The sequence below is a fragment of the Uranotaenia lowii genome, chromosome 2 (assembly GCF_029784155.1).
Source record: "Uranotaenia lowii strain MFRU-FL chromosome 2, ASM2978415v1, whole genome shotgun sequence".
Lineage (NCBI taxonomy): Eukaryota > Metazoa > Arthropoda > Insecta > Diptera > Culicidae > Uranotaenia > Uranotaenia lowii.
The window spans coordinates 27902337-27928399 of record NC_073692.1 but is presented as its reverse complement, the minus strand read 5'-3'; the positions used below and the strand labels follow the sequence as shown (position 1 = coordinate 27928399).

Below are 26063 nucleotides of genomic sequence, written 5' to 3'. Positions count from 1 at the left end.
CTGAAAATCAAGAATTCTAAACTTATAAAATCAGAAATACCAAAATATGTCGAAATACAATTTTTGTTATAGGAATATGGACCCAAAACTTCCAAAATGGGTTTAATTTAAAATTTTATATTAAGATCTGAATTTCTATGATAAGGTTGCCAAAATTCCCGGTTCCGTTTAAATTGGCCCGGATATTTAATATTAAATTTGGGAAAAGTCCAGTCCGACCCGGTTGCCCAGATTTCATTGGAAAAGCCCGATTTTTTTTATTCTCATTCTTAAGAATTGTTTAAATCAAACTTAAGTTTGATTTAAGTTTGATTTAAATCAAACTTCAAATTAAACAAATTGTGTTGTAAATTTTTTTTAATGAAGCGTTCAAAATTTTTGCATCAAGTTAAAAAAAAATTATCATGAAAGGTTTTTGAAGTTTTTTTTTTTCCAAATTCTTGATGAGCAACCCCTAGGTTTTGATCAAAATTGACCGGTTTTTGCCTGGATTTGGTCGACAATTTTGAAATCAAATACCCGGATTTTGCCAGGTTTTTATATAAAACAGCCCGGATTTGTCCGGCCCGGATACGGGCTGAAAAAAATCTGACAACCTTATTCTATGAACAAGTGAGAAAATTTTGAAAAACTGTAGCAGAATTTTGAACTTGAAATGGGGTTTTGAGGTTTTGGTATTAGTTTTTAGTTCAGATAGTTACTCTTGAATATCTTTGCTCTATTATAATAATTTGATTATGAATTTAAAATTTTGAGTGTAGATTAGAATAGCCGGCTTGCTTTTTTGGATCCTCATGGGGGGGGTTTAACCCCCAAAACCCCCCCCGTTCCTACGGCCATGTAAATAGGTATATACAAAGTGTCGGTATGTTTAGTGTTAAAAGGATTTATACATTCTATTTAACTGAATATATTTTCTTCTGCTTTTGTTTTCAATTATAAATTTCTAGATTTTGCAGTTTGAATTTTGCATTTATTATTGCTGTTTCATAGATTGACTTTATAAGACGCTTGTAGCTATCTTGGTGATATGTTGTGAATAGGTTTTCAATGAATACATTTTAAAATAGTAAACGGTATAATATATCACTTATAAAACTCCTTGCAAAAATTATAAAACCTATTCTAAATACTTTTGTGTGTTACTTGGGTATTATTGCTGTTTCATAGATTGACTTTATAAGACGCTTGTAGCTATCTTGGTAATATGTTGTGAATAGGTTTTCAATGAATACATTTTAAAATAGTAAACGGGGTTGTATACTGTTTACCGGAATTCCATTTACCGGAAAACCATTTACCGGAATGCTATTTACCGGAAATTCATTTACCGGAATGAACCGTTTACCGGACTGCTATTTACCGGAATGAACCATTTACCGGACTGACATTAACCGGAATGTACTATTTACCGGAATGCCATTTACCGGAATAAGAATTTTTAAGAACAAATCTATTATTGCATCCCGTTTACCCGTCAACGTTTGTCCTGAATGATTTTTGGTCGAGATTTGGGTACTTTAATTGATTTCATGATAAGCAGTGAGTGTGGCTTTTAAAACCGTTTTTGTTTTTAGTATCCGACTCCTCACGCTGCGCGTTCGAACTTGAAAGACATATTGTCCTTCACGCTGTCGCGTGGCGGACGGGGCTAAGGGATCATCCCTAGCTTTCACGCAGACCTAGGAAGCCCCGACAGACCTAGACCAATGTAATAGGGCCGCCGCTTCCGACGGCGGGTCGGCGGCCACCTCGGATTTGGGAGCCTCGGCGGCTTTGTGCCGCCTCTGCCCCTTCATCCTCGTTGGTTGCGGCTTTGCCGCAAAGAAAAATATTTTTAAACCCCCTTTTTTAGAAACAAGTTCTTTTTTTCGGATTCCAGTTTGTATAGAAATATTCAATACTCTGGGAAATGGTCCTTCAGGCGAATTTTTTTTTAAATGGTAAATTTTCGGGGAATTGGGGTACAACCCAAATTTATACATATCAAAGAAATTCCGGTAAATGGGACTTCCGGAAAGTGGTTTTCCGGTAAATGGTATAGTCCGGTAAATGGTTTTCCGGTAAATGGTATAGTCCGGTAAATGGAATTCCGGTAAATAGTACAGTCCGGTAAATGGTATTCCGGTAAATGGTACTTCCGGTAAATGGTATTCCGGTAAACAGTATACAACCAGTAAACGGTATAATATATCACTTATAAAACTCCTTGCAAAAATTATAAAACCTATTCTACTTTTGTGTGTTACTTGGGTTTCCCAATCCAATCTCCAACCGTTGCCGGTACATAATTTCTCTTCCGGCTTTTCAGAGTTGTGAGTCAACATTTTTTTTTAAATCAGAATTCTCAATCCTATGTCATCCCCAGTATTTAGTTAAGAAAATCTTTTCGAATCTTTAGAAACAATTAACCAATCAAGAATGTAAACTGTAACCAAGATTCTTTGACAAAATTGGTTATTATTCTGTGAAATTATAGTTTTTCTAGGATATCGACAGCTTTTGCTCTTAATCTTCTTACGAATTTCATGACAAAAATTGTTTCTTTCATCGTTTAATGGAACAAAATAAGGGCTTAGATTTTTTCAACGACGAATTAATGTCCAACTCTGAAAAGATAGCAGTTTAGAAAAAAAATCTTAAAAATTTCCGTTTTTGGGAAAAAAATAATCAAATGATATATATGTTTAAAAAGATGATGTTTTGAAAAAAAATTAAATTGCCTATTTGAAAAAAAATTATTATTGTAAAATGATCACAAAAACTTACTCTCACTGGAACATTAGGTGGGCCCGAAGAGAGTTTATTAAATTCGTTCTGGCTACCACATGGACCTCACACGACCAAACAATATGCTCGATGTCTGGGGAGTAAATAGCTGATCCGAAAACCACCCATTTTTTCGATGTTTGCTTTCCGGGTAAAAATCTTTCATAGACTTATTACCTTGAGTGGCCTGAGCGTATTATGGTAATTTTTAGTGTTTTTTCAAATAAACGTGCAAATGGAAGAGTTTAGTACCAAAATATGTATCGTGATAGTGATATTTAAAAAAAATTAAATCACTGAATTATCATGGAAAATTTATGTCGAATATGTGTCACCAACGGCAACGGGGAGCTTCTACCCATGCACCATTCAGTTGAAGATAAAACGGTTGAATATCTGATTCGGTTTTGCAGCGGTTTGAAGGTAATTTAACTTCCGTTGTGATAAGAATCGTGTTTGTGCTAAAAGCTTGCATTTTCATTCAGATCGAAAAATCCAATCCTTACCCAAAGAAATGCTGTGCAGGTTGTGTTGATAATCTTCAACTAGCTTATTCAACTATAGTACAATGTCAAGAATCAGAAGGGAAGTTACAATTACTTCTGGAAAACAAGAACCACGGCGCAGAGGAAGAATATTCATTGCAACTAACAGCTGATGAAGAATCGGATGTTTCTTATTCGGGACTGGAATCCGAAAGCGATTTTGTACAGGATGAAAACTTGACAGTGATTATTGAAGAAGGTCCGGATGAATCAACGACATGTTGCGCTTGTAGAAAAAACTTTCGCACTGTTGAGGCCTTAACCAAACACATAACTTCAATTCACGAACCGGAAAGATCACATGATAGTACAAGAAAGCCGTTTCAGTGCGAGGTATGTTTCAAACGATACTTTAAAAAGACTTCTCTTAACCGTCACAAACGATTGGGTCGTTTGGGTATGGACATTTTAATTCCCACAAAAGAACCTGAAGCTCCAATCGATCATCGGTGCTGTGGCTGCAGAAAAGATTTCGAGTCTTCAGAACAGCTGAAAGCTCATGCCTTGGCAGAACATTCGAATGTAAGGGTTCCACACGATGAAGCTAAACCGTTCGAGTGTGAGATCTGTTTCAAACGGTACACTAACAAAACGTCATTGAGCAGACATTTCCGGGAGCGTTTTGTTGACAAGCGAATCCAGGCCAAACGCCAACTGAAGGACCATCAGTGCTGTGGGTGCAGGGAGGAATTTGAGAATGAGCACGAACTGGACCAGCATTCTAAGGAAATCCACTTTCTTGACCGCATGAAGGATAGCGAAAGTTTGAAACCGTTCGAGTGTCTCGTGTGCTACAGTCGATTTTCAACGCAAACGGCCTTGGATCGTCACAAGTCAACAATTTCTATGCCACATCTCTATCGATGTGAGCAATGTGATAAATTCTTTGTCAAGTTGATAATGTTTCGTATGCATGAGCGCAAATATCATAACGGCGTTCAACAAGAAGTGATTGGACCTTACCAATGTGCTCATTGTGGCAAGACTTTCATGCAACAAAGTTCGTTAACACATCACGAAAAATTACACGACGACCTTCCGGAAAGATTTGAGTGTACCATATGTTCGAAAACGTTTTCCAACAAAGGAAACCTGCAGACACATGTCAACAAACAGCACATCAATCCAACGGCTGAAAAAGTACCGGCCTTTGAATGTCCCATCTGTCGTTGTAGTTTCAAAACACCAAATTATCTTGAAATCCACAGTCGGGTTCATACCGGTGAAAAGCCATTCCAATGTGAATTCTGCTCGAAACAGTTCGCTCACTCATCCGGTTACAAACGTCATCTGTTGACGCACAGTGCCATCAAACCATATGCGTGCCGAATCTGCGGACGAGAATTTTCGAATCAACCCAACTTGGCAATTCACGAGAAAGGTCACGGCACCGAGCGAGACGCTAGGTGCGACATTTGCGGTAAAGAATTCGTCCACAATCGATACTTGCGAAAACACCGAAAACGCCATTTTAAATAAGGTGTTTGTTTAATCCATCTGCTATTCGATGGAAATGATAATAAATTCTTTTTTTTCTGAAGAAGTATAGACTTTCGGAATTTTTATCCCAACTCCCAAAATTTTCAAAATATTATAGGTAAAATCCATATAATGTTATAGATTAAAATAGGTATCCTATAGAACCGAAAAAAGTCATTTTTAATTTTACTTACCTTAACAATCACCACCGTTTCCGGGTTAAAAAAAATACTCCTAAAAACGAACCGATTTATTATCTAGGTCAATCTGGTATTTTGTCTGGAACCGTAATTTCTGCATTCTCTGAACAAGAATTTGATGGTGCTGAAAAAACAAAGAAATCGTTATTGTGTAATTAATAGCATGTGATATTTTCACTGCAAAACTCGTATAGATCGGTCGTATTGAAATCGCTTAGCTTATGTTGCTAGCAGAAGATTTTTATTAACCCAAGAATTTTAAAATACCAAATAATTTTTCTTCCTAATTTTAAGGTAGATACGGTCGTTGTCTACGTAGAGACGTGCTTTACTACAACCGTCAATGTCTCACCAACTGCGGACGATCGTTCCACTGGTCTCGGTAAACCATTTCGCGTTATTCATTTTGGCGGTATGACATTTCGCGTAAGAACTTGTTTGACTTTTTTAATACTTGGCATTTGTCCATTTTAATGGTTTGCCATTCAGCGGTTTATAACACTGTGTGAATATTTGTGAATACGATTAACTTCGCGGTATTTCATAAATCTTCAAAAGTCCGTCCTAGAAACATTGATCAGATGGATCAAAAGTCCGTCCTAGCAAAAATGGATCAGAACATGGGTACGAGGATGTCCTTAGCGGATTGTTCCTAGCTTTAGGTATACCTAGGAATACGGAGCCTTTCTACATCTTTGAGTAAACCTAGAAAACCAAGCCTTTTTAGAAACATAGATCAGAGCTACTCACGCTGGCGTTCGAACTAGAATGATGTATGAAATAAACCCACTATATTTTGAGTTAATATCTACTGCAAAATATTCCATACCACTTTGCTAAATTGTAAACCGCGTTTTAGGTCCATTTGCTAAATGAGCATACGACTAAACACTATTCCGCTGACAAACATACCGAGGAGATTTGAAAAGATATGCAAAAGAATTTGCCAGTTAGTCACGTGCTGGCTTGGTAAGGGCTAGGTCAGTATTTTCGAAGTTTCTATTTCCGCAATAATTTTGGATCTTGAGCTCTTAAGATAAGTTATCAAAATTGGTATAACCTGTAAAGTTAGTTTTCTATTAAGATCTGGAAATTTCGAAGAATACCCAGTTATTGCAACCATGTATCACAAGAAAAGTTTAAGATGTATTTTTTTAATATTATTATTATTACTACGCATAGGATCACAAATGCCATTAACATTAAAATATTTACAAGATTTAAATTATTGCCACTTAAACTGACTGGTATAGTACTCTCTCTGACTATTTACATTTTTTTCTCCAGGGCTGAACTCAAAGTTATGCATTTCGAATCCTAGTATGAGCAAAGATGGCGTTAATGTCAATGTCAATTTTCTAAAAAAAATATTTGATAGAATTGCTCTTTCAAATATGAATTTCAAGTGCAAATTCGAGCCCAGCCTTGAAGCACTATTGACGAATTGATCCGCCCAGCAGTCAAAATATTGATATAAGGAAATCGTTTTGTTGTTACTTGCTCTACCAAATAAATAGTTTCAAAACCAACCCTATAAAATATATGCTTGTATTGGAAAAAAACAAACTATGTACCTCTTTTTAAAAGTTTCCTGTTTTACGATTCGTGTATAAAAAAAGATTTGTTTTCAACAAAAAAATACATTCTATGGCCAATGCATGGACATTATGCAGGAAAATTACCCACTATGCATAACTTACTCCGTACTCTGATTTGTGCGATTGCCTCTCCTTTTGTTTTCAAATATTGCGGAATAAAACTTTTTTTAGCAGGTAGCTACCAAAGATATTGTTTTCCACAGCTTTTGTGATTCAAAAATAGTTAATACCATTTCATTACACGAGTTGCAAAATACATGCGCACGTAAATCACACACAGTGATGCAGATATTAAGTTCCACAACGAATCAATGGAGGAGATTTACTCAATCCGGGTTCGTCGTAGTGACCTTTGTTTTCGCTTCAGAAATGTTACCGATGTCTTTCGCCTTAAGGAGCTCTCATTCGATTTCTACCACTTCCAAAACGTTATCTGTAAAATCAAGTTGGTTATTGGACTTTTTTCAACTCATAATGTCGGCTGAATTCTACAAAAACTCAACCTGAAACTGCACAGTTCATAAAAACAGGAACTATGATAAACAAAATTATTTGATTCCTATTATTTCAGAAAAAAAAACTCACGTTGTTGTGATGTTGGTGCTGGTGCAATTTTTCTTGGCGTTATAGTTATACCGCTGCCTAGTCTCTTTTGTGGTGGAACTGGAGATCCCTGGAAATGACGCAATGATTTAAATAAAAAATCCACATATATGAACAAAACATCCTTTACTCACTGTGTTGGGCTTTTTGGCCGCAGGTGGATTATAAATCGATCGCACCTCACTGATGGTAATAGAATTGTTTTTCGCCTTTAAACTGTCGATCAGGGTCGGTTCAGCCTTTCGCTTCCTTACGGTTATACTGTTGGGGGATGTTCCAGGAGTAGTTGTTGGTAACCGACCCAATGTCGCACCTCCGCTAATGCTGGTTATAGTTGGACCTGGTACAGCGCCCGTTATGGTTTTCCTTATCAATGGTGAGGGAGTTGAACTAAAAATTCCAAATATAACAAATATAACAATAAAAACTACCAAAATGGAGATGGAAAACTTACAAATTCTTTTTTAGCCCCGGGGAAACCGTAGCACCCGAAGTGGGCTTCATTATCATAGTTGATCCGAGTGGAGCTTTTCGCATTGTCAACGCCGATGTCGCAGGACTACTAGTAGTGGATTTGGTGATAATGAGATCTTGGCGGCGATTTAATGCTGGATTGGATAACGGACTGTTGATATTTGGCGCAACGCTTGGAGTACCTTGCACAGAAGCTGCACTAACTGCTATCCGCTGACCACTACTTGTTATTTTGGTGATACTGACACTGTCTGAAAGGGAGGCTTTACTGGTATTGCCTGGCCGATTGACAGGTGAACCCTGCATTAGTGTTTGGGCCGTGACGGGCATTTTGGCAAATTTCGTTTGTTGAGCAGTCTGAGAAGCAGCGACAGCGCTTTGTGAAGAAAATATTCCTACTGGTTGTACGGTACCCATAGGCCTACTGCCCGCCGCTGTTATTATGGATTTTTTATTAGATTTAGATATGAGCACGTTACCCGCTGGTGAGGAATTTGTTGAGCTGGTGCTGTTAACATTGCCGGTATTAATTTGTTTTTGCAGTTCACGGAGCTGCTGGGCAGCTATGGATCCTCGAGAAATACCAGTTGTAGGCTGGCCTGTTGGTGTGGCAGGGGAAGATGTTGCAGAAAGGTTGGAAATCCTCTGTACAGGATTCATCGTACTTGTTGTGTTTGCGGGTGAAGATAATTGTAGAGATTTGGCGCTTGTGATAACAGGAACTTGTTGTTGGCGCGGTTGATTTATTGGCTGCTTTGCATTGGCCATGGTCGTAAGTGGACTGCTAGGTAAGCTACGGAGACCCGTTAGTGAAGAATTCTGTCGCATCAATTGAGGCTGTTTGGAAACCATCGGGTGCGGGGTTTGTATTGGTGAAGACCGAATTGTTTTGCTGCCACTGACCATACCTGGGCGAATTCCCAGTTGTGAAGGTTTCGGTGTTCTACCGGCCATATGCGCACGGGATTGCATACTTTCCATGCTTTTCACTGCTATTGTAGGTTTCGCAAGAGTAGTGATAGATTTTGCACTAAGTAGTATATCTTTGGATTGATCTTTTTTCTTCTCCTCCGGATAAACTATCCCCATGTTAATTTTCTTCACGACCTTATCCTTTTCTTGCTGCTTGGATGAACTAGCATTGATCGAAGTGGGATCTCGCACAATAATGTGTGGACGTGGTATTCCATCATCGTCAACATCGTCATCGTCACTGGCCACTACAGTTGTCGTCAAGGGCACCGCTTTAGGATCTTTGTTTTTTGTTGTACCAGCTGCTGAAGGTGCCTTTTCCAAAGTCGTCGGTTTTGCAACCGAAGGAGGAAGTAGATTCGTAAGCACCGGTGGTACTAGACTGCTGCTGATCGCTACCGGTACTATTGGTGGGGTAGCAGCACTCTTGGACGTTGCGGTAGTCAGTGCTGTTGGAGGTGGAGTTGGCATAGCTGGTGCAATTGTTGTCGTAGCAAGCGTAGAACTTCGCGGAGGAATCGACAATGATGGAGCTGGGAGTGGAGAATTTAAATGAGAAAAGGGACCGGACGACACAGGAGAGGACATAGGCATAGGTTGCTCGTTGAGCATATTAATAAGAGCCGCATTCCCAGAAGTAGTTGTATTAGTTGTTGGCGGAAGTTGTGGAGAGGAATGTGGAATTGGAGCAGTGCTAGGTGAAATAGGAGGATAGCCATTGAAATGTTTCAGCGAACTGAGCGCGCCAAAAGGTGACATACCAGCAGATGTGGTTGATGTACTTTGAGATGTAGAAGTTGCCATTGCGGTAGTTATTGTACTGGAACTCATACCGGTGGACATAGATTTGGCGTACAAATCTAACAAACTTTGCAAAGCAACTGTCGAATTGTAACTCGTTGTGGCCCCTGGACCTTGACCATTTATGGCTGCTGATAGTCCATAATCAGGTAAACTGCTAGAAGATCCAGGTATGCTATAGCTGGGGTAAGGCGTTTTTCCCATTATAGAGGAATAGCTGGGATCATTCATCAATGGGTATGACTGATTATTGTAAGGGTACATTAATCGATTCATTCCATACCCGAAGTCGCTTCTATACATGTCTGCTAATGCTCCTGAAATACCTGCATAATTCAGCGGTGGATACTGCCCAATACCTGTTCCCGGTGTTGCACCAGGGAAACCAGTAGTACCCAAAAAATTGGGCATCATACCCATATTTCCAAGATACGAAGGCTTTTCGTTGTTTTGAATTTCTCGTTCGTAAGCTGCCCATGCCTCTTTTTTATCTTCTTCGCTTAGATCTTGTTCCGGTTTGTTTTCCAGCAAAGAATCATGCTCGTGATATTTAAAACAACAATCGGGGAAATTTCGTAATAAACTTGCCAGTACATCATCTGCCGGAAGAATGGGCGTTTCTCGAACCTGATCAGCAACCTTTGCCAGATTATACAGCTCTGCCAGCTCTGAAAAGCTGTAGTGCCTATCGATTTGCTGTTCGTCTACCACTCGAAAACTCATTGCTTGTTTGGTAACCGATCGAGAGTATACCTTTTCTTCCATGGTTCCCATGGCGAGCAGTCGATAAACATAGCATTTTCGTTTTTGCCCCAATCGGAATATTCGAAAAATATTCTGCTGATCGTTTGAAGGATTCCACGATGTATCCAAAATGATAACCCTATTAGCTCCAATTAGATTGATACCTTGACCACCCGCTTTGGCCGATATTAAGAAACATTTTGTCCGCTTATTTGATGGATCATTGAACGAAGTTATCATTTTGTGCCGAATGTTTTTCTGAGTTTTGCCATCCAAACGATAGTAATCCTTTCCGGGCTCCCAGGGACCTTTGTAAGTATTGTATCCGTAAGCGTCTGTCATTGGGTCGTTTTCCTTGGTATGTATTTTGGCCATGAAATGCTCTACTACATTCAACACAGCGACGAAAGCAGAAAAAATTAAACATTTTTCTCCTCGCTCTTGGCACTGTTTTAATATTTCAAACATCAATCGTAGTTTATTGCTCGGATACAATGATTCCAGATCGTTAGCTTCCAAATGACGACGCCACCAGTCGTTCGTTACCGACAGAGCGCCAGATGCAATATCATTGTAATCGTCTGGTCGATCATCATCCGAATCTGGCGTAGAAGTGTGACGGAAACGTGCATCACGTTTGTTTTTCTCTTGCACCGCTGTCTCCCAAGCCTTTTCGAGGACCTTTGGGTGCGTCCAAATCTAAAATAAAAGATCATTAGTACATACATGAAATCTATACTAACGCAATCCCTAATACTTTTCTAAGCGAAGTGTAATCCGCCAATAACTTGAATTTTTTTCCTCGTGCATTTTCACTTCCCAAAGATTCCCCAGTTGGAGTAGTATATTCATTCATCTGTAGGAAAACCTCGTACATTTTTTCCTACAAAAAAAAACAAAGTTATCACCATTTGCAGTAAACCATAAGTTTTTAAACATAAGAATAATAAGAAAGGAAAACAAAAAACTCATATTTTTGTTTCGTACAAAACTTACTTGTACTGGAGTTAGTGGAACGAACAACACATACTCAAACTTTTCTGGCAAAAACTCCTTCAGGACTCCGGCTTCCCTTCGCTAGTCATATAAAAAAAATCATATTATCAGAAAAACAAGATCTAAATTCATTGTAATAGACCACACACCTGAACAAACCGAGACAGCTTATTGTGCAATACATACGAGCGCTGCTTCATAATTTTGATTGCCCGACTATCGGAATCTTTATGTTGTCCGTTTTTGATGGGATTCGCGTAAAGATTGTTGAACTCGCGATCGCTTCCCAGAAATGATGGTTTTATAAAATTAACCATACAGTAGTCTGTAAAACAAAACCTTATTATGCGAATTATCAAAAATCAAACTGTAATGTAAAACTTACATTCTTTGAGATTGTTCTGAATGGGAGTACCAGTTAGAACTATGCGTCGTTTGGTTTTAATCTGTGATACTGCTCCACTAATGGCTGATTTCTTATTTTTGATTTGATGGCCTTCATCACAGATAACTAAATCTGCACCAGGGTCAAGCAAATATTCATCTACACGTTTCTTGACATAAGCAGCTTTGGCAGCTAGGATGTTTGACGGAGTACGTTTACGTTTCTCATAGTTAACCAATATTCGGAAAGCTTCGTATCCTATCAACATACATCCACAACGACTAGCCGTCGATTGATACCATTCGTGGAGGACCTTCAGCTTGTCATTAACATCACTGTTATCCGGGAAGAAAAATACCTTCAAACGGGGCCCACTTTTCAAAGATCCCAACCAGTGCTGAATTTCATCACTCCAGTTCATGACCGTACTTTTGGGACATATGACAAGGACTCTTTTTGTTTTCAGCTGCGGATACCGCATCACTGTGTGCAGCAGAGTGATCAGCTGGAGAGTTTTTCCAAGACCCATGCAGTGAGCGAGAATGCATCCGGATCCCGAACTTTTACTAATGTGGTCCACACTGCCGTAAGTGTTATCATACATAAACCTTATACCATCACGTTGATGTGGTTTGAGCTGTTTAACAATATCTGGATGGACACAAATAACTCTCCCAGCTTTAGAATCGTAATCAAGCACCAAATTACTTTCATCCTGTCCGGGTTTGAAAGTTGTCATGATTCGTTTTAGTTGCTCGTTCTTTCTTTTCAATCGTGATAAACGTTGTTCTTCATCCTTTTGAGCAGTTTTTGTTTCATCTGCCAATTGATCCTGTGTCAGCATCGCTCTTATTTTGCGCGACTTGTTTTCTTTATCATCGTTTTCTGCAGTGCCACTTGTGGGTTTGGTGTCAGTTTCCGTTACATCTGCATCACTTTCAGAACTCAAACTTATGCAATCATCATCTTTAGAGTCTTTTTTCTTCATCTGTGGAGTAGCGCGTTTAGCGGTTGTGGCACTGAAATCGAAATCTTCCAGTTTTGTTTCTTTTGTTTTCCTTTTTGGTTGAAACATGGAAACATCTAAAAGCTCAACGTCAGAATCGTCAGTAGCCATACGTTCGGAGCGATCCGTTATTGATCCGTTTTCTTTACCATAACGCTCGGAGTCACGATCTTTTCGGAGGGTTTCGTCCACTTCGCGGAACATTTTTTTACTAAATAGCTGTTTGTCGATAGGATCAAGCGTAGCCAGTTTGTTAGAAGCAGTGCTAGATTTTTCTTTGGTTTTTTCCTTCGTAGAGGGCGCGCTGGAACTTTTCGATTGCTCAACATTCTTCAGTCGCTGCTTAAGTTTTTCCATTACTTCCTCCTTATCTTCGTCAGCTGGTAAATCGGAATCATCTATAAAGTCATCGATGTCTTTCGACTTGTCAACGCTACCAGAGTCATTAAGTGGAATCGATTCTTTGTCGTCCTTGTCAACATCATCTTTATTATCGTCAGTGAGATGATCACCTTCGACATCTTCATCGCTGGGAGAATGATCTTTGTTGAGACTTTTGAGAAATTTCTCCATCAATATTGATCCAGCCGAATCGTCAGTATCATAAGCTTGATCCTGTTTCAGACCATCTAGAATACTATCCTCACTTCCAGAATCAGGATCCGTATCACTGCTACTCAGTTGATTAAGCATTTGATTCTTCATATTTTCATTACACTTATGGAGGAACTGCTCTTCTGTTTCTAAAACTTCTGCATCACTTTCACTGTCTCCAGAATAGTGATGCAGCTCGCTGCTATTGAGTATATCTTCGATACGATCCTTTTTCTTTTCCACTATTACTGGTTTCTTTTTAACTATCTGTGGTTTTTGTGGATTGGTATTTCTAGCCACTTCCAGATTGGTAAGATTACACAGCTTATCGATCTCTCTGTCACGCAGATTATCGTAATATTCTTCTAATTCAGACTCAGTCATATCTTCGGGTGGCTTTTGTTTTTCTTTTTCCAGTTCGTCTTCTGAACCACCATCATTGTCACTTTCGAGTCGTTTTCCACCTCTTCTTTTCGACGACTTCTGTGGTGAATAGATCTCAACATTTTTAGATTGTTCATTTTCCTGTTCAGTGCGAACTTCTTCTTCGACTAGATATTCCTGTACCACCCCTTCAGCGGCTGGTAGAATATCATTAACATCCAGCAAAATATCATCAACTTGTGGCAGAACATCATCCAGTAGCTCACTGTCGGATTGATCGTCGGGTTCATCCGCCTCTTCAGTTTCTTTAGAAACAACATCATGCGTTCTAGGGACTTCATCCTCCAAAGTGGATTTTGACTGCGTAATGCCAATATTTATGGACGATTCTTGTTTTATTGATATAGACTCTTCAAACTCATTTTCATCTTGGTCGTTTCGATCCGAGATGTTATCGCCCCCGGCTTCCCCTGAATTATAATCTACGCTACTTGTACGGATGATCGTTTTCCGACTTATTGGTTCTGATTCGCCCTCGGAAAATGGTTCATTTGCAATGGTAATTTCTTCGTCCATATTGCTGGGCACCGTAGACGGTTGAGGAGATTTAGGAATCAAAAATTTTGATAAATCCTCGTCCGAGTCACTGCCACCAGCTGCGGGTTCTTCCTTGGTCGAATCAACGCTTGACAATCGCCGTATATTTCGTTTCTTGCTTTTTGAAGGTTTCGATTCCTCGTCACTCGAATCTGTAGAATTTGCAGAAACGGTTTGTAATCTTCTTGCCTTTCTGCGATTTTGTCTTCTCTCGAAAGCATCCTCATTTTCATCTTCTTCGTTATAACCAACATTTTCTGATTTTTCATTACTGCTGCTAGATCTATTGGAAGCAAAGGAACTTCCAGATGAATCACTATCTCTAGCGGCCTCTTGTTCTAAGGAACCTAATAATTTTTGTTTGTACTTTTCATTCAACGCCCTAGCTTTTCTTCGGGAAAGTTTCCGTTCAGTTTGTACCGAGACCTCAATTTTACTTTTCTCGCACGATTCATCCGGAAGGGGTACTGCGATCTTCGCAGATAAACGACGAATTTTTGTCGTTAAATTTACCATAAAGTCCTGCATTCGCTTATGCTGTTTTTGTTCCTCGGTGTGAACATCTTCAACTGATTCCTCGTCTCGTTGAAGCCGATTGTTGTTCAGTTTATCAAACCAAATTTCACACTGCTCGGTAAATGCTTCCCCATATACGAAGAGGTCCTCCAACTTGTTAACCTTGAAACATTTCACGGCAAGAGATTCAACAGGTTCTTCCTGTATCATATTTTCTGGATTTGCTTCTGAAAATGGTTGCTTCAACTGTTCGACAGCTTCAATTTCTGGATCACATGACGTCGTTCCCGGTGGTAATCTGTGCTCTATGGATTCGATGTTTACCGGCGAGGGAGCTTTAGAATGTGCTCCGGAATCACCGTTTCCAGCACTTAGTTGTGTAATTTCTTCCTCAATATTTAAGTCACATTCTCCTGGTGCTTCTACTTTATCGCTGTGTTCAGATGTTACATCCCGACCCTCTAATCTTTCTGAACAGTTTTCCGATAACTCAACAGAAAGATTATCGTTGTCAGATTCTTGTCCAGAAACTGATTGTGTATTAACACAACCAAAAGATTCTTGTTGTTGTTCTTCGTTGGGAGTTATTTGCTTTTCCTCATCGACGCATTGTTGAACATGTTCAATAGTTGATTCGTGCGGTGGTGGTGATTCCGGTGATAAATTTGGTGGAATTTCCGATGTAACCTGCCTTTCTGCTGTAATTGCCGTTTTTTCTTGTTCTAACACTAGGCTTTCTTGCTTTTGTTTGAGGAGTCGTTGCTTCAAATTTTTAATTTGATCTTCAATTGTTTCTATGCTCGCCAATGTGTTGTTTACATCATTAATTGGAACACTGACTTCTTTCATAAGTGTTTTAGACATATCTACGAAACTTTGCCAGCACCTATCGGCTTCTTTCTGAGCTTTTTGCTCATCCAACGGTTGGGAAGTATAAGAATGATCGTTTTCTAGTGGCGTCATATCTTCTTCAGGCTTTTCTTGCTTAATAGAGGCGGAGCTGAGTTGAATCAGAGACAATAAAACACAGTCTTCTTCATCTTCGCTTACTACGGCATCGGAATCCAGTGTTACTACTTCACCTCCGACTACATGGTCATCAAGGTCGATGGTTTCCAAACGTTCTTCATAGTCATCAGATGGTAAATTGACGACGGTATCTTCAATATCAATTTCTTCTTTTATATGAACCTGCTCGCCCTCCGTTACAGTTTGTTCCTCTTGATCAACGTTGAACAAGTTCTGGGTATCCAAACTCGAATCGTAGTTAACCGTATATCGGTGATTTTCCTCCTGCTGATCCTCAGCTTCTTGGGTGAGGTCGATGCGCTTTATTATTCTTATCTGTTGCTCTGAAGCTTCCATATTAGGTTCATTATTTCTCTGTTCAGTTCCAGAACCCTCCTCCATTACTTCAACATTCGTCCTTTCATTTGTTATGGCGAGTAAGGCAGCGCTAGTCAGCTGATGAAATACCGAATGACTGACGATCGAGGAACATCGATCATCACTACCTTCGGCTGGCTCTTGCTGTTGTGCACTGGTACCTTCATATCCAGCGACAGCTGCCAGTTGTTGCTGCTGCAATTGTTGCTCTTCCTCATTTTCAGTGTCCGACGGTATGAACACGTACTCGTCGCCGTTTTCCATGTTAATGTCGTCCATCTCTGTGATCTCTAACCCGTTGAACAGATCAGGCTCTTCTACAGCAGTAGTCCTGTATAATAGTGGGAAAAAAGATTGATTACTAACGGGTTTCATTACCACAAAACAAAGTTTCTTGAACATAAAAAAAAGCGAACATATTTTTCGAACTTTCTTAAACGTTTTTTTAAGCCCACAGACGTTAAAATGCCTGTGTTTGTAGTCGAATGTCTCGAATATACATCAAAGTTCCAAAGTATTTTAAATTCAACACTCAAGAAATGTTGCTTTGATATACCGAAATACCCCTGATGTGATTGTTGGGTAGGGATTTGGGTATTAAGATTAACTGCATAGGTATAAGCTGGACGTAAAATTTAAGCATTGCATTCGATTGAAAATAATCAAATCTTCAAAACAAGGGTTTATCTCATCTGTAACTTCTACGGTTTCTGAGATATTCACAAAAGAAAATTTTGAAGAGTTATAATTCACCGAGAAAAAAGGTGAATTCAAAAAAGGTAAATCTTACCTCGTAGTGAGGTGAAGTTCACCTGAATTGAGCTGTACAATTCACCAAAAAAAAGTGAATCAAAAAAGGTAAAACTTACCTCGTAGCGTGGTGAAGTTGACCTGGATTGAGCTATACAAAACGGTACAACTCAACCCGAAAAAAGGTAACAATTGGTAACAACACGCAGAAAAAAGATTTTTTATTTCAAAGGAAAGTGCCGCAAATACAAAGGATTTTTTCCTTTGATTTTGGGATAAATAAAAATTCCATTGGTTCAAGGACATTTTCCTTTGTTTCAAAGAATTTTTCTTTTGAAAAATCTTTGAGTCAAAATCTTAATGCTTTGAAACAAAAAACAGTTTCATTTGATGCAAAGTTGTTTTCGTTTGCTACAATGTAATTTAGATTTAGATTTAAAAGGATTGGTTCATTGAAATATTTTCCTTTTATTCCAATTGGAAAAAATATTTTCTGTTGTACAGAAGTTCCAATTAGGAGTTTTGAACAATAAAAAGAAACAATTTACATCTTAAATTCATTTTTATTACAAACTTAACACAAACACTGGTTCACTATAATGGAATTAACCGGTCCTAAATTTTGGCCTGAGGGCATTCTTCTTGGACCGCTCGATAAACTTCCGGAAGCAACTCCGGTCATCCAACTGGTGATTGCCGCTGAAGATCGGCCCGAAGATAATCAGACCGCTGGATTTTGGGCGGAATCAGCCGTGGTCCTGTAACAATGCAAAAGTTTATATAAAATCTTAAATATTCACTTTTTGACTAATGGATTAACACGCACTTACCATGGTATGCATTCCTCATCCTGAATCCTCCTAAATAGCTATCTCTGATTCACTAGTTTTGATTTTTAACACGACCGGCGAAACTTAATTCGAAATTCGGTACTTGCTCAATCCAAATTATCTTCTAAGTTTGAAGTTTTAACTTAAAGAAATTATTCCTTTCTGTTGAAAACATTTTTCTTTGGTTGAAAGAAAATTTACTTTGTTTTAAAAGACATATGCAATTGAAAAAATGTCTTTTGAATCAAAGAATTTGTTTAAAATCAAATTCCAAAATTATTCGGTTCAAAAAATTAATTCTTTCTTTCAAAAATTATTCATTTGAATCAGAACGAGAATTCATTGATTCAAAGAAAACAGGAGTTTGATTAAAAAAACTGAGTGTTTTGAATCAAAGTCAGTTTTGTTTTGTTTCAAAATCCAAGTTTTCTCTGCGTGAAGGTAACAAACCAAGTGTTTTCCATGTCATTCCGGAACATCCCCCAGATATCATTCCAGAAAAGCCGGACCTGACCGGATTTATCGAAGGACATGAAAGTTAGCCCGGACTTGGCTCAACAATATTTTTTTTAAAACACGGTGATGCATTCCAATTGGTGCCATTGGTAAAAGTCCCTATTTATAATAAATGAATATCAATTTTTGAACGAATTTTGTTTTTGTTTTATTTGCATTAAAGAAACCAACCAAACCAGCTAGTATTCACCTTTTAAATCTGAGAATGGGATAATGGTATTATTTACTATTTTGCTAGGTAAATGCGAAAAAGGTAAAATTTTCCTTTTTGCTAGGTGAATTAAAAAAAAAGATATTTATTATTATTATTATTTTTATTAAAGACATTTTACCATTGATATGGCATTCGTGTCTGTTACTGTAACAAAAAATATCATCTACAACTTATCCGTCAAATTACAAAGTTTTATGAATTTTACAACAGGTGTGTTCAACAGAACTCAATCGAAATCAATTGAAATGGATTGACAGTTGATCAGCTGTTTTTCCAATTGACTTCGATCGATTTCTATCAGGCTGCTGAATGAACTGAACAGCCAGACACTAATACTAACGCGCTGTGTTTATTGTCATTTTGTTATTCAGCTATACACTATGAGGTTTCGGGATTGATTGTCTTATTTAAAAAAGCAAAATCGGAATGACCTTTAATTTTATTTTCAATTAATTTTTCAATTCCCGATGCGTATCTCCGCTAGAATTGAAAATACAAAAAAAAACTGAGTTTATGTTCCGTCCCCACCAAAAAGAAAATAAAAAAAAACTATGCGTATAAAGTTTTTTTTAATAAAGCTAGCGTTTTATTTTTATTCAATATTTTATTTCTTATATCAATTTATATCAACTTATATCAATTTATTTTGCGGTTAACTTTTCAAAAAAACTAATTTGCTATCAACGTTTTTTTTTCACTCCCCGGGCGGGAGCACCGTATGACGGTAAAAATCTAGTCCGCTTAAATCGACATTTGCTTCGGTGCAGTAACTACACTGAAAGATGCTAATCGAAATACTGCATCTCCGACACAGCACCGCCGACACCACGTCGCCCGACATAACTTTCACTGGCACAGCACCATCGACTCAGAATACCTGGCAGAGTACGACTTTCACAGCAACACCGACCCAGCATGATTTGCACAGCACCACCGACACAGCAGCACCGACCAGCACCGATCAACACAGCACCACCGACACCGACTTAGCACGGCACAGCGTCACCGACTCAGTACACGACAGAGGACACCGCACCGAAACGCACCACTTTCAAACTTGAAAATTAAAAAACAAACCGAATCAGCTGTTTTTTGACAGTAAACAACTGCATTTGTGTTAGAGCGATAGAAACCGATATAAACGAATCCTGCTCTCGAGCTTGATCGATTTCGATTGGTTTCGATCGATTCCGATTGGCTTCATTGAACGTCAATTGGATTAGTTTCGATCACAACATTGGCTGAGTGAACAACAATTTACCAATCGAAATCGATTGAAACCGATTTCAATTGGCTGTTGAACAGGCTTAACGTTGGTTTCTTTGCTTGGCTTTTTTTGGCTGATCGGGTACCCAACCCCGGTGGATGCTTTGGTCACATGCAGACTGAGAAGGTGGCCGCACGCGTCGGTTCTTCAGGTCAGGGGCGGCGTGTAACAACAACCGAGCGTCTGTTCTCCAGGTCAGGGCCGGCTCGAGCAGCGTCTGTCTGGCAGCGAGCGGCTGAATTTATGAAATGCAGCTCCCGCCAGCTAAGGCCAAGATGGCAGCTGGCATACGAGGAGAACACGCTACTCGGGAACGAGGAGTTTGTTTCCTATTAAGCCCGTAGGCCGTGCCAGCAGATCGTGACCTAGTGGATAGCATACTTGTCTTCTAAGCCAACGTTCATGAGATCGAATCCCGGTCGTGACATAACCTGGCACACATAGTATGATGAAGGTTGGCGGTTATAGCATTAGTGAAATGCTAGCCGTGTATACCTTGGAATTGTACGCCTCAATAATGCAGCACATGCATGTGGATGGATCTTTTCAAGGGAACTTAGATTGCACTTGGAGATCCTACCTTGATATGTGTGTGCTCGTAGTGCTACCGGTAAACAACTGCAGCTTCAACCAATAGTGCAGGGGTGTCAAGTAGCATAGCAAAGTAAAAATAGTAACGCGGGGTAATACCACAATAGATCAACTTAATGGTCGCAGTGGACTCTCTCCCCAACAGGAAAAAAAAAAGCCCGTAGGCCCATGCGGCCCTTATAAGATGGGAACCGATCAACGAAAGAATAATCGTAGCCAGATTCAGAACACGGGTTAGAAACCTTACAATGGTCCAGTGTATGCGCCTGACGTTGCCGACTTGCGGGAGAAAGAGCAGTTTTACAGTCAACTGAACAACGTGGTTGAGAGAATTTCGAAGGGTGACATTCAAATTCATTTGGGCTACTTCAACGCAAAGATTGGCTCCGATAATCAGGACTTTGAGCGCATCATGGGGTGCCATGGCCTAGGACAGATGAGCGAAAACGGAGAGCTCTTTGTAGAATTTTGTGGCAACAACAACATGGTGATCGGAGGATCGCTCTTCCCCCATCGACCAGCACATAAGGTCACTTGGGTATCCCGAGATGGCCGAACAGAAAATCAAATTGACCACATCTGCATCAGTCGAAAATGGAGAAGGAGCCTTCTTGATGTCCGCAACAAACGAAGCGCAGACATTGCATCTGACCATCACCTCGTCATTGGCGAGATACGACTGAGAGTTGCGCGTGTCCAACGGCGCGAGGAGAAAGTCGGGTGTCGATACGACGTCCGCCGGTTGGAGAATCCAGAGGTGAAAAGGGCATACGTTGAACAGCTAGAATTCCGAGCCTCGGAGTTGCCGACAGACGGAATAGTCGAAGAACAGTGGTGTGGAATCAAGAATGCCTTTATCACGACGAGCCATGGTACTCTCGGTAAAGTTTGTGGAAGACGAAGTGAATGGATGTCGGATGAAACCTGGAGGACGATCGATGATCGGAGAAAGGCGAAAGTCGGAATTGAGCAGGCATGTACCGGGTCAGCCAAAGCAGCCGCCCGCTTACGATATGCGGAGCTGGAAAGGGCAGTTAAACGAGCTTGTAGACGAGACAAGAGAGTCTGGACAAACTCCCTAGCCGAAGAGGGAGAAAGAGCCGCCGCCATTGGAGATATCCGATTATTATATGATATATCTCGCCGCCTCAGTGGTGCAAGGACTAATGCAAGAATGCCGCTGAAAGACCGAGCAGGTCAGCTGCTGACGGATCGAATAGATCAGCTCAAGCGTTGGACTGAGCATTTTGAACAACTCTTCCGAGTTACAAATAGCAATGGCCAACAGAACTCGCAGCTCGAAGCGCCCACAGTAAGTCGCATTAATGGCGTAAACTCGGAAGCGCCCTCGTTGGCTGAAATAGAAGCGGCAATCAAGGATATGAAATCGCCTGGAATCGATTGCATTCCTGCTGAAATGCTCAAAGCCGACCCTGCCTTGTCAGCACAAATGTTGCACCGTCTTTTCGCTGACATTTGGGATACTGCAACATTCCCGGCCGACTGGATGCAGGGTATCCTCGTAAAGGTCCCGAAGGAAGGAGACCTGACAGAGTGCGGTAACTGGCGAGGCATAACTTTGATCTGTACAACCCTCAAAGTACTCTGCAAAGTGATCCTGAACAGGATCCAGGAGAAAATCGACGCTACACTCCGACGGCAACAAGCTGGATTCCGATCCGGACGATCATGTGTGGACCACATCACAACGCTACAAATAATACTGGAACAAATCCACGAATTCCAGGACTCTCTTCTACTGGTGTTCGTTGATTTCGAAAAAGCATTTGACCGACTGAACCACGAAAACATCTGGGCTGCTCTTAGACGACGAGGGGTCCCAGAGAAACTAGTCCATCTCATCGAAGCACAGTACGAGGCATTTTCGTGCAAGGTCTTGCACGATGGTGTCTTGTCCGAACCAATCCCGGTAACTGCTGGAATGGGACAAGGATGTATTTTGTCACCGCTGCTTTTTCTCATCGTTATGGATGAGATCTTAACTGGATCGATTGACTGTAGACCAAACCGAGGATTGCCGTGGAATCCTTCAGTAATTGAGCAACTGAACGACCTTGACCTGGCAGACGATATTGTTTTGCTCGCCCAAACACAACAAGACATGCAGAGCAAACTCGACGACCTCACCGAAAGCTCCTAGGCAGCAGGTCTCAAAATCAATGTCGGAAAGACCAAGACGATGGAAATCAACACAGAAAATCGTTTCAATTTCGTGGTAGCTGAACAACAAATTGAGACAGTGGAGTGCTTCCAGTATCTTGGTAGCCAGATTACGCCTGATGGTGGTACCAAGAAGGACATCGAAACCCGGATCAGAAAAGCCCGATTTGCGTTTGCGAGTCTCCGAAACATCTGGCGGTCACGCCAGATCTCTCTACGAACTAAGATCCGAATCTTCAACTCAAACGTCAAATCCGTATTGCTGTACGGGTGTGAAACTTGGTGCACATATGCGGTGACGACGCGAAAACTGCAAGTTTTTGTGAATCGCTGCCTGCGGAACATCATCCGCGCTTGGTGGCCTGGCAACTTCATCGCCGGTGTTATCAAAAGGCGCTAGAAATCGAGATTCGGGAACGTAAGTGGAGATGGATTGGGCACACGCTGCGAAGAGATGAAAACGAGATTTGCAGAGAGGCGCTTGACTGGAATCCAGATGGGCATCGAAGAAGAGGCAGGCCCAAAAGCTCGTGGCGACGAATTCTAGCCGCTGAAATCCGCACGGTTGACGAGAACCTTGGCTGGCAGCAAGTGAAGACGCTGGCTCCGGATCCCCAGCAGTGGAGATCTTTTATCTCAGCCCTATGCGTCGGTCAATCGGCGCCGGACCCTTAGGTAGGTAGGTAGGTTTCTTTGCTTGTACAATTCGATAGAATATCATAGATTGAACCTTCCATATCACAGGCGCATCGGGCTTGATCAAATCCTCTACAATCAACCAGAATATGTTGGACAGTTATTCTTACTCCGCAAAAAGAGCATTCAGAAGGTGTAGATCGTTCCAAGAGAAAGCTGTGTGTTAAACGAGTATGCCCGATACGCAACCGACGCTGTTCAGATGCGCATTTCCTGTCGGTGTAAGCATATATAGATGGTTTAACACGTCTCAGAAGATTTTGCGACCTATTCCATTCAGTTTTTCATGCCTCCTTCAACGTAGTTTTGACCAATCGAATTGCGTCTGCTGCTGAAATGGGTAACTCCATCGGTGAATTCTTCCGTCCTTCGTTTGCCCAACAATCCGCTAACTCATTACCAGGGATGTTACAGTGTCCAGGGATCCATGCAACAACAACATTGTTTCCGATTAACACCTTTTCTGCCTCTTGGATCCATGGGTGTCTTGAGCGTCCTTTCGAAAGTGCATCAATACAGCTTGCCGAGTCGGTAAAAATGATCGAATGTTGCAGGTAGTTCGCTTTCTCGGCTGCAAATTTTAAGCGCATAGGCTTCAGCAGAGAAGATGCTTCCGGATTTTGGTAGCGAACAGCAAAGTTCTATCTGTCGACCAATGATGACAGCTGCACCAGTTTCCTCGCCAAGCTTCGATCCGTCGGTATAGAGATGGGAATAGTTCAAATATTTGGTTTGTACCATTTCATTGAAAAAAGTAAGAACTTTGTAACTTGAATCGCCCGCTTTTACTTTTCGACGCATCCAGTTGTCTACACGAGGTGGTTTCCGGTACCATTCGCGGTCCGATAATCTCAAAGGTGTGCATATTTTTGGAATTGATAAGTTGGTAATTGCTTTAAATAATTCATCTGATCGTTTTGCCATAGGGCAAGGTAAATGCGAAAAAGGTAAAATTTACCGAGAAAGCTGGGCGGAAAAAATTCACATCGCTTTACGGTAAATTTTAACTTTTTTTTAATTTTCCGTTTAGTGAAACGAATACGCTCGGCACATTTAAGCTTTGTAGAAAAAAAGACCTTCAATAAACTAGTAGTAAATTTAAAAAAAAATCAAAACTTTAATAATTTTACAAGATGTATCAAAGTACACAGCGTTAGCTAGCATCAAATAAAAAAATTTTGGGGGTGGCTAGAATCATATTGCTTCACTTTTACAAGGACTGTTGCAACAGAGCAAAACAAAAACAACCGGAATAAAACGGGGAATATGCGCGTTGCTTTGCGATGCTGATGTGCTGAGCGTACGTCTGTTAATGGGAGAATAAGAGGTTTCCACATTCGGTTCAACGACGTTGAAGGTGATAAAAAATACAGCAAATTCTTATTCGAGGTGCATAGTTCATTAAGCTCCAGCCCATCGATACAAAACAATGTGACAGTAACCATGTGTATTAATCAATTCTAATCAATACTATTCTGTCAATTAAAAAGTAAGTATTCTAAAGAGAAAACTGACTCAAAGAACTTATTTCGATCACAAAACGCAAAACAGTACGTATATCAGACCTAATCGGTTTTCAAGAGCGTTTCAAACAATGCTTTGAAATTGATGATAATGTCATCTTATTGGAAATAATTTTTGTTTGAACTAATTAAATGAGTCTAGTAGTAGAGAGTAACTGTGTAGTTACAAAAATTGAAAATTAAGACGGTGATCGCTGGCACACTGATGCCGTGGGTTCGATTCCCATCTCGGTACTGGGTGTTTAATGTTAATCTTAAAATGTCTACGTTTATTCAGTTTGAAAAGCCTAAATCGGCTAAGACGGTGTATGTCTTTTATAAAAGTCGATTGCTACAATGCATTATTCCAAAATAAACCTGGACTTTCAAAAGAAGTCCTTCGCTGTTCCTTCTTTTGGGATAAATTCATACACGTAAATGATAAATACAAACGTGCAATTCTTGTATCAGGTGTGTATAAACGAGGAAAGGATAAAGTGCTGCTTGCTGGCTGCACACATGCTTACTTCAAAATCCCGTGGTTGGCGTCAAACATCATAGATGAAAATCCGCAGCGCCTTGTTGAAACTCTTTCTGATAATCTCACCTGATTAACAAAATAATTTTACGAAACCTCATGAAATTATATCCCTAAACTATTTCGGAACCACTTTGTATTTCCGGTGAGTCAATGTTTACATTGGCCTCGTTACTAGAATCAAGCCAGCTGCACCCAAGAAGCTATTATTCTTCGTCTCGAGCACTGGATGGGGTGGGAAAAATCGATATAATCTGGTACACGCCATTTGAGAGCCTTCGCTCCGTAAAAGACAGAAAAAAATTATCAAGAAACGTGAAAATAAGATAAAAAATATTCTTTGAAAATAGCTTACATTTTGTATCTGCATCCAAAACCGGGCGTTTAACAAGTTTTCGATCATGGGATGATTCAGATAATCCAATTCCGATTTCGATCCCATTAGGGAAAACAAAACAGACTCGATGGTATTTATGTCAGTCTGGTAGCTCCGCCTTTCTGCAACCGATTGAAAATCTGGGCACACACGCTCTTTTATTTTAACTCAAAATTAAGTATGACCGAGGTTCAAAACATAGTTCGATTCTATGAACTTAAAGTTAAGAACCCTTTTTTCCTTCTTGCGATGGACCAAAACGGAGTTCGAACTGCGAACTCAAAATTGATCCTTTTTTTTCCTTCGGCGAGGGATCAAAGCTGAGTTCGACCTTATGAACTAAAAATTGAACTCTCTTTGTTGGACTGAAAACACTTAGCGAGTTCAGTCCGAACCGGAACAGCAACCAACGAACACGTCGCAAAATTATGTCGTTCCGGAACAATTACCGGAAGACTATGAAGGAACTTCATAATGAAATGCATGTTCACCGTGTCAGCGTAAAATTCTGTCCGTCATTGTCATCATATGGTGAGCGGCTTGGAATGTCCGG

At 40.2% G+C, this 26063-nt stretch overlaps 2 protein-coding genes across 3 annotated transcripts; one reads left to right on the top strand and one right to left on the bottom strand.

Moving 5' to 3' along the window:
- Positions 1-3012: 3012 nt before the first annotated feature.
- LOC129748759 (zinc finger protein ZFP2-like) lies at positions 3013-4860 on the top strand. The gene is made up of 2 exons (XM_055743498.1): positions 3013-3192; positions 3255-4860. Exons 1-2 carry the CDS (start codon positions 3076-3078, stop codon positions 4791-4793), a joined length of 1656 nt encoding a protein of 551 aa, XP_055599473.1. The 5' UTR covers positions 3013-3075; the 3' UTR covers positions 4794-4860.
- A 1271-nt stretch (positions 4861-6131) lies between these two features.
- Positions 6132-25654, bottom strand: LOC129748754 (transcriptional regulator ATRX-like). Of its 2 annotated transcripts, XM_055743490.1 has the most exons (10): positions 25490-25654; positions 11567-16380; positions 11331-11506; positions 11182-11262; positions 10943-11068; positions 9402-10884; positions 7649-9173; positions 7329-7584; positions 7177-7264; positions 6132-7024 (listed from the first exon to the last, which is right to left on the bottom strand). In XM_055743490.1, coding segments are annotated over exons 1-10 (8583 nt in total). In that variant the 5' UTR covers positions 25492-25654; the 3' UTR covers positions 6132-6992. The 2 variants fall into 2 exon arrangements, with proteins under 2 accessions (XP_055599465.1, XP_055599464.1); XM_055743489.1 differs by having other exon boundaries at positions 7649-10884.
- Positions 25655-26063: the final 409 nt, after the last annotated feature.

What these genes read in the sequence shown, in the direction of transcription:
- LOC129748759 (XM_055743498.1), top strand. Translation starts at nt 3,076, where the DNA reads ATGGAAAATTTATGTCGAATATGTGTCACCAACGGCAACGGGGAGCTT. An exon ending in GGTTTTGCAGCGGTTTGAAG is followed by an intron (nt 3,193 to 3,254) that starts GTAATTTAACTT and finishes ATTTTCATTCAG; the next exon opens with ATCGAAAAATCCAATCCTTA.
- LOC129748754 (XM_055743489.1), bottom strand. An exon ending in TTCCACTAACTCCAGTACAA is followed by an intron (nt 11,069 to 11,181) that starts GTAAGTTTTGTA and finishes TTTTTTTTGTAG; the next exon opens with GAAAAAATGTACGAGGTTTT. An exon ending in ATTACACTTCGCTTAGAAAA is followed by an intron (nt 10,885 to 10,942) that starts GTATTAGGGATT and finishes CTTTTATTTTAG; the next exon opens with ATTTGGACGCACCCAAAGGT.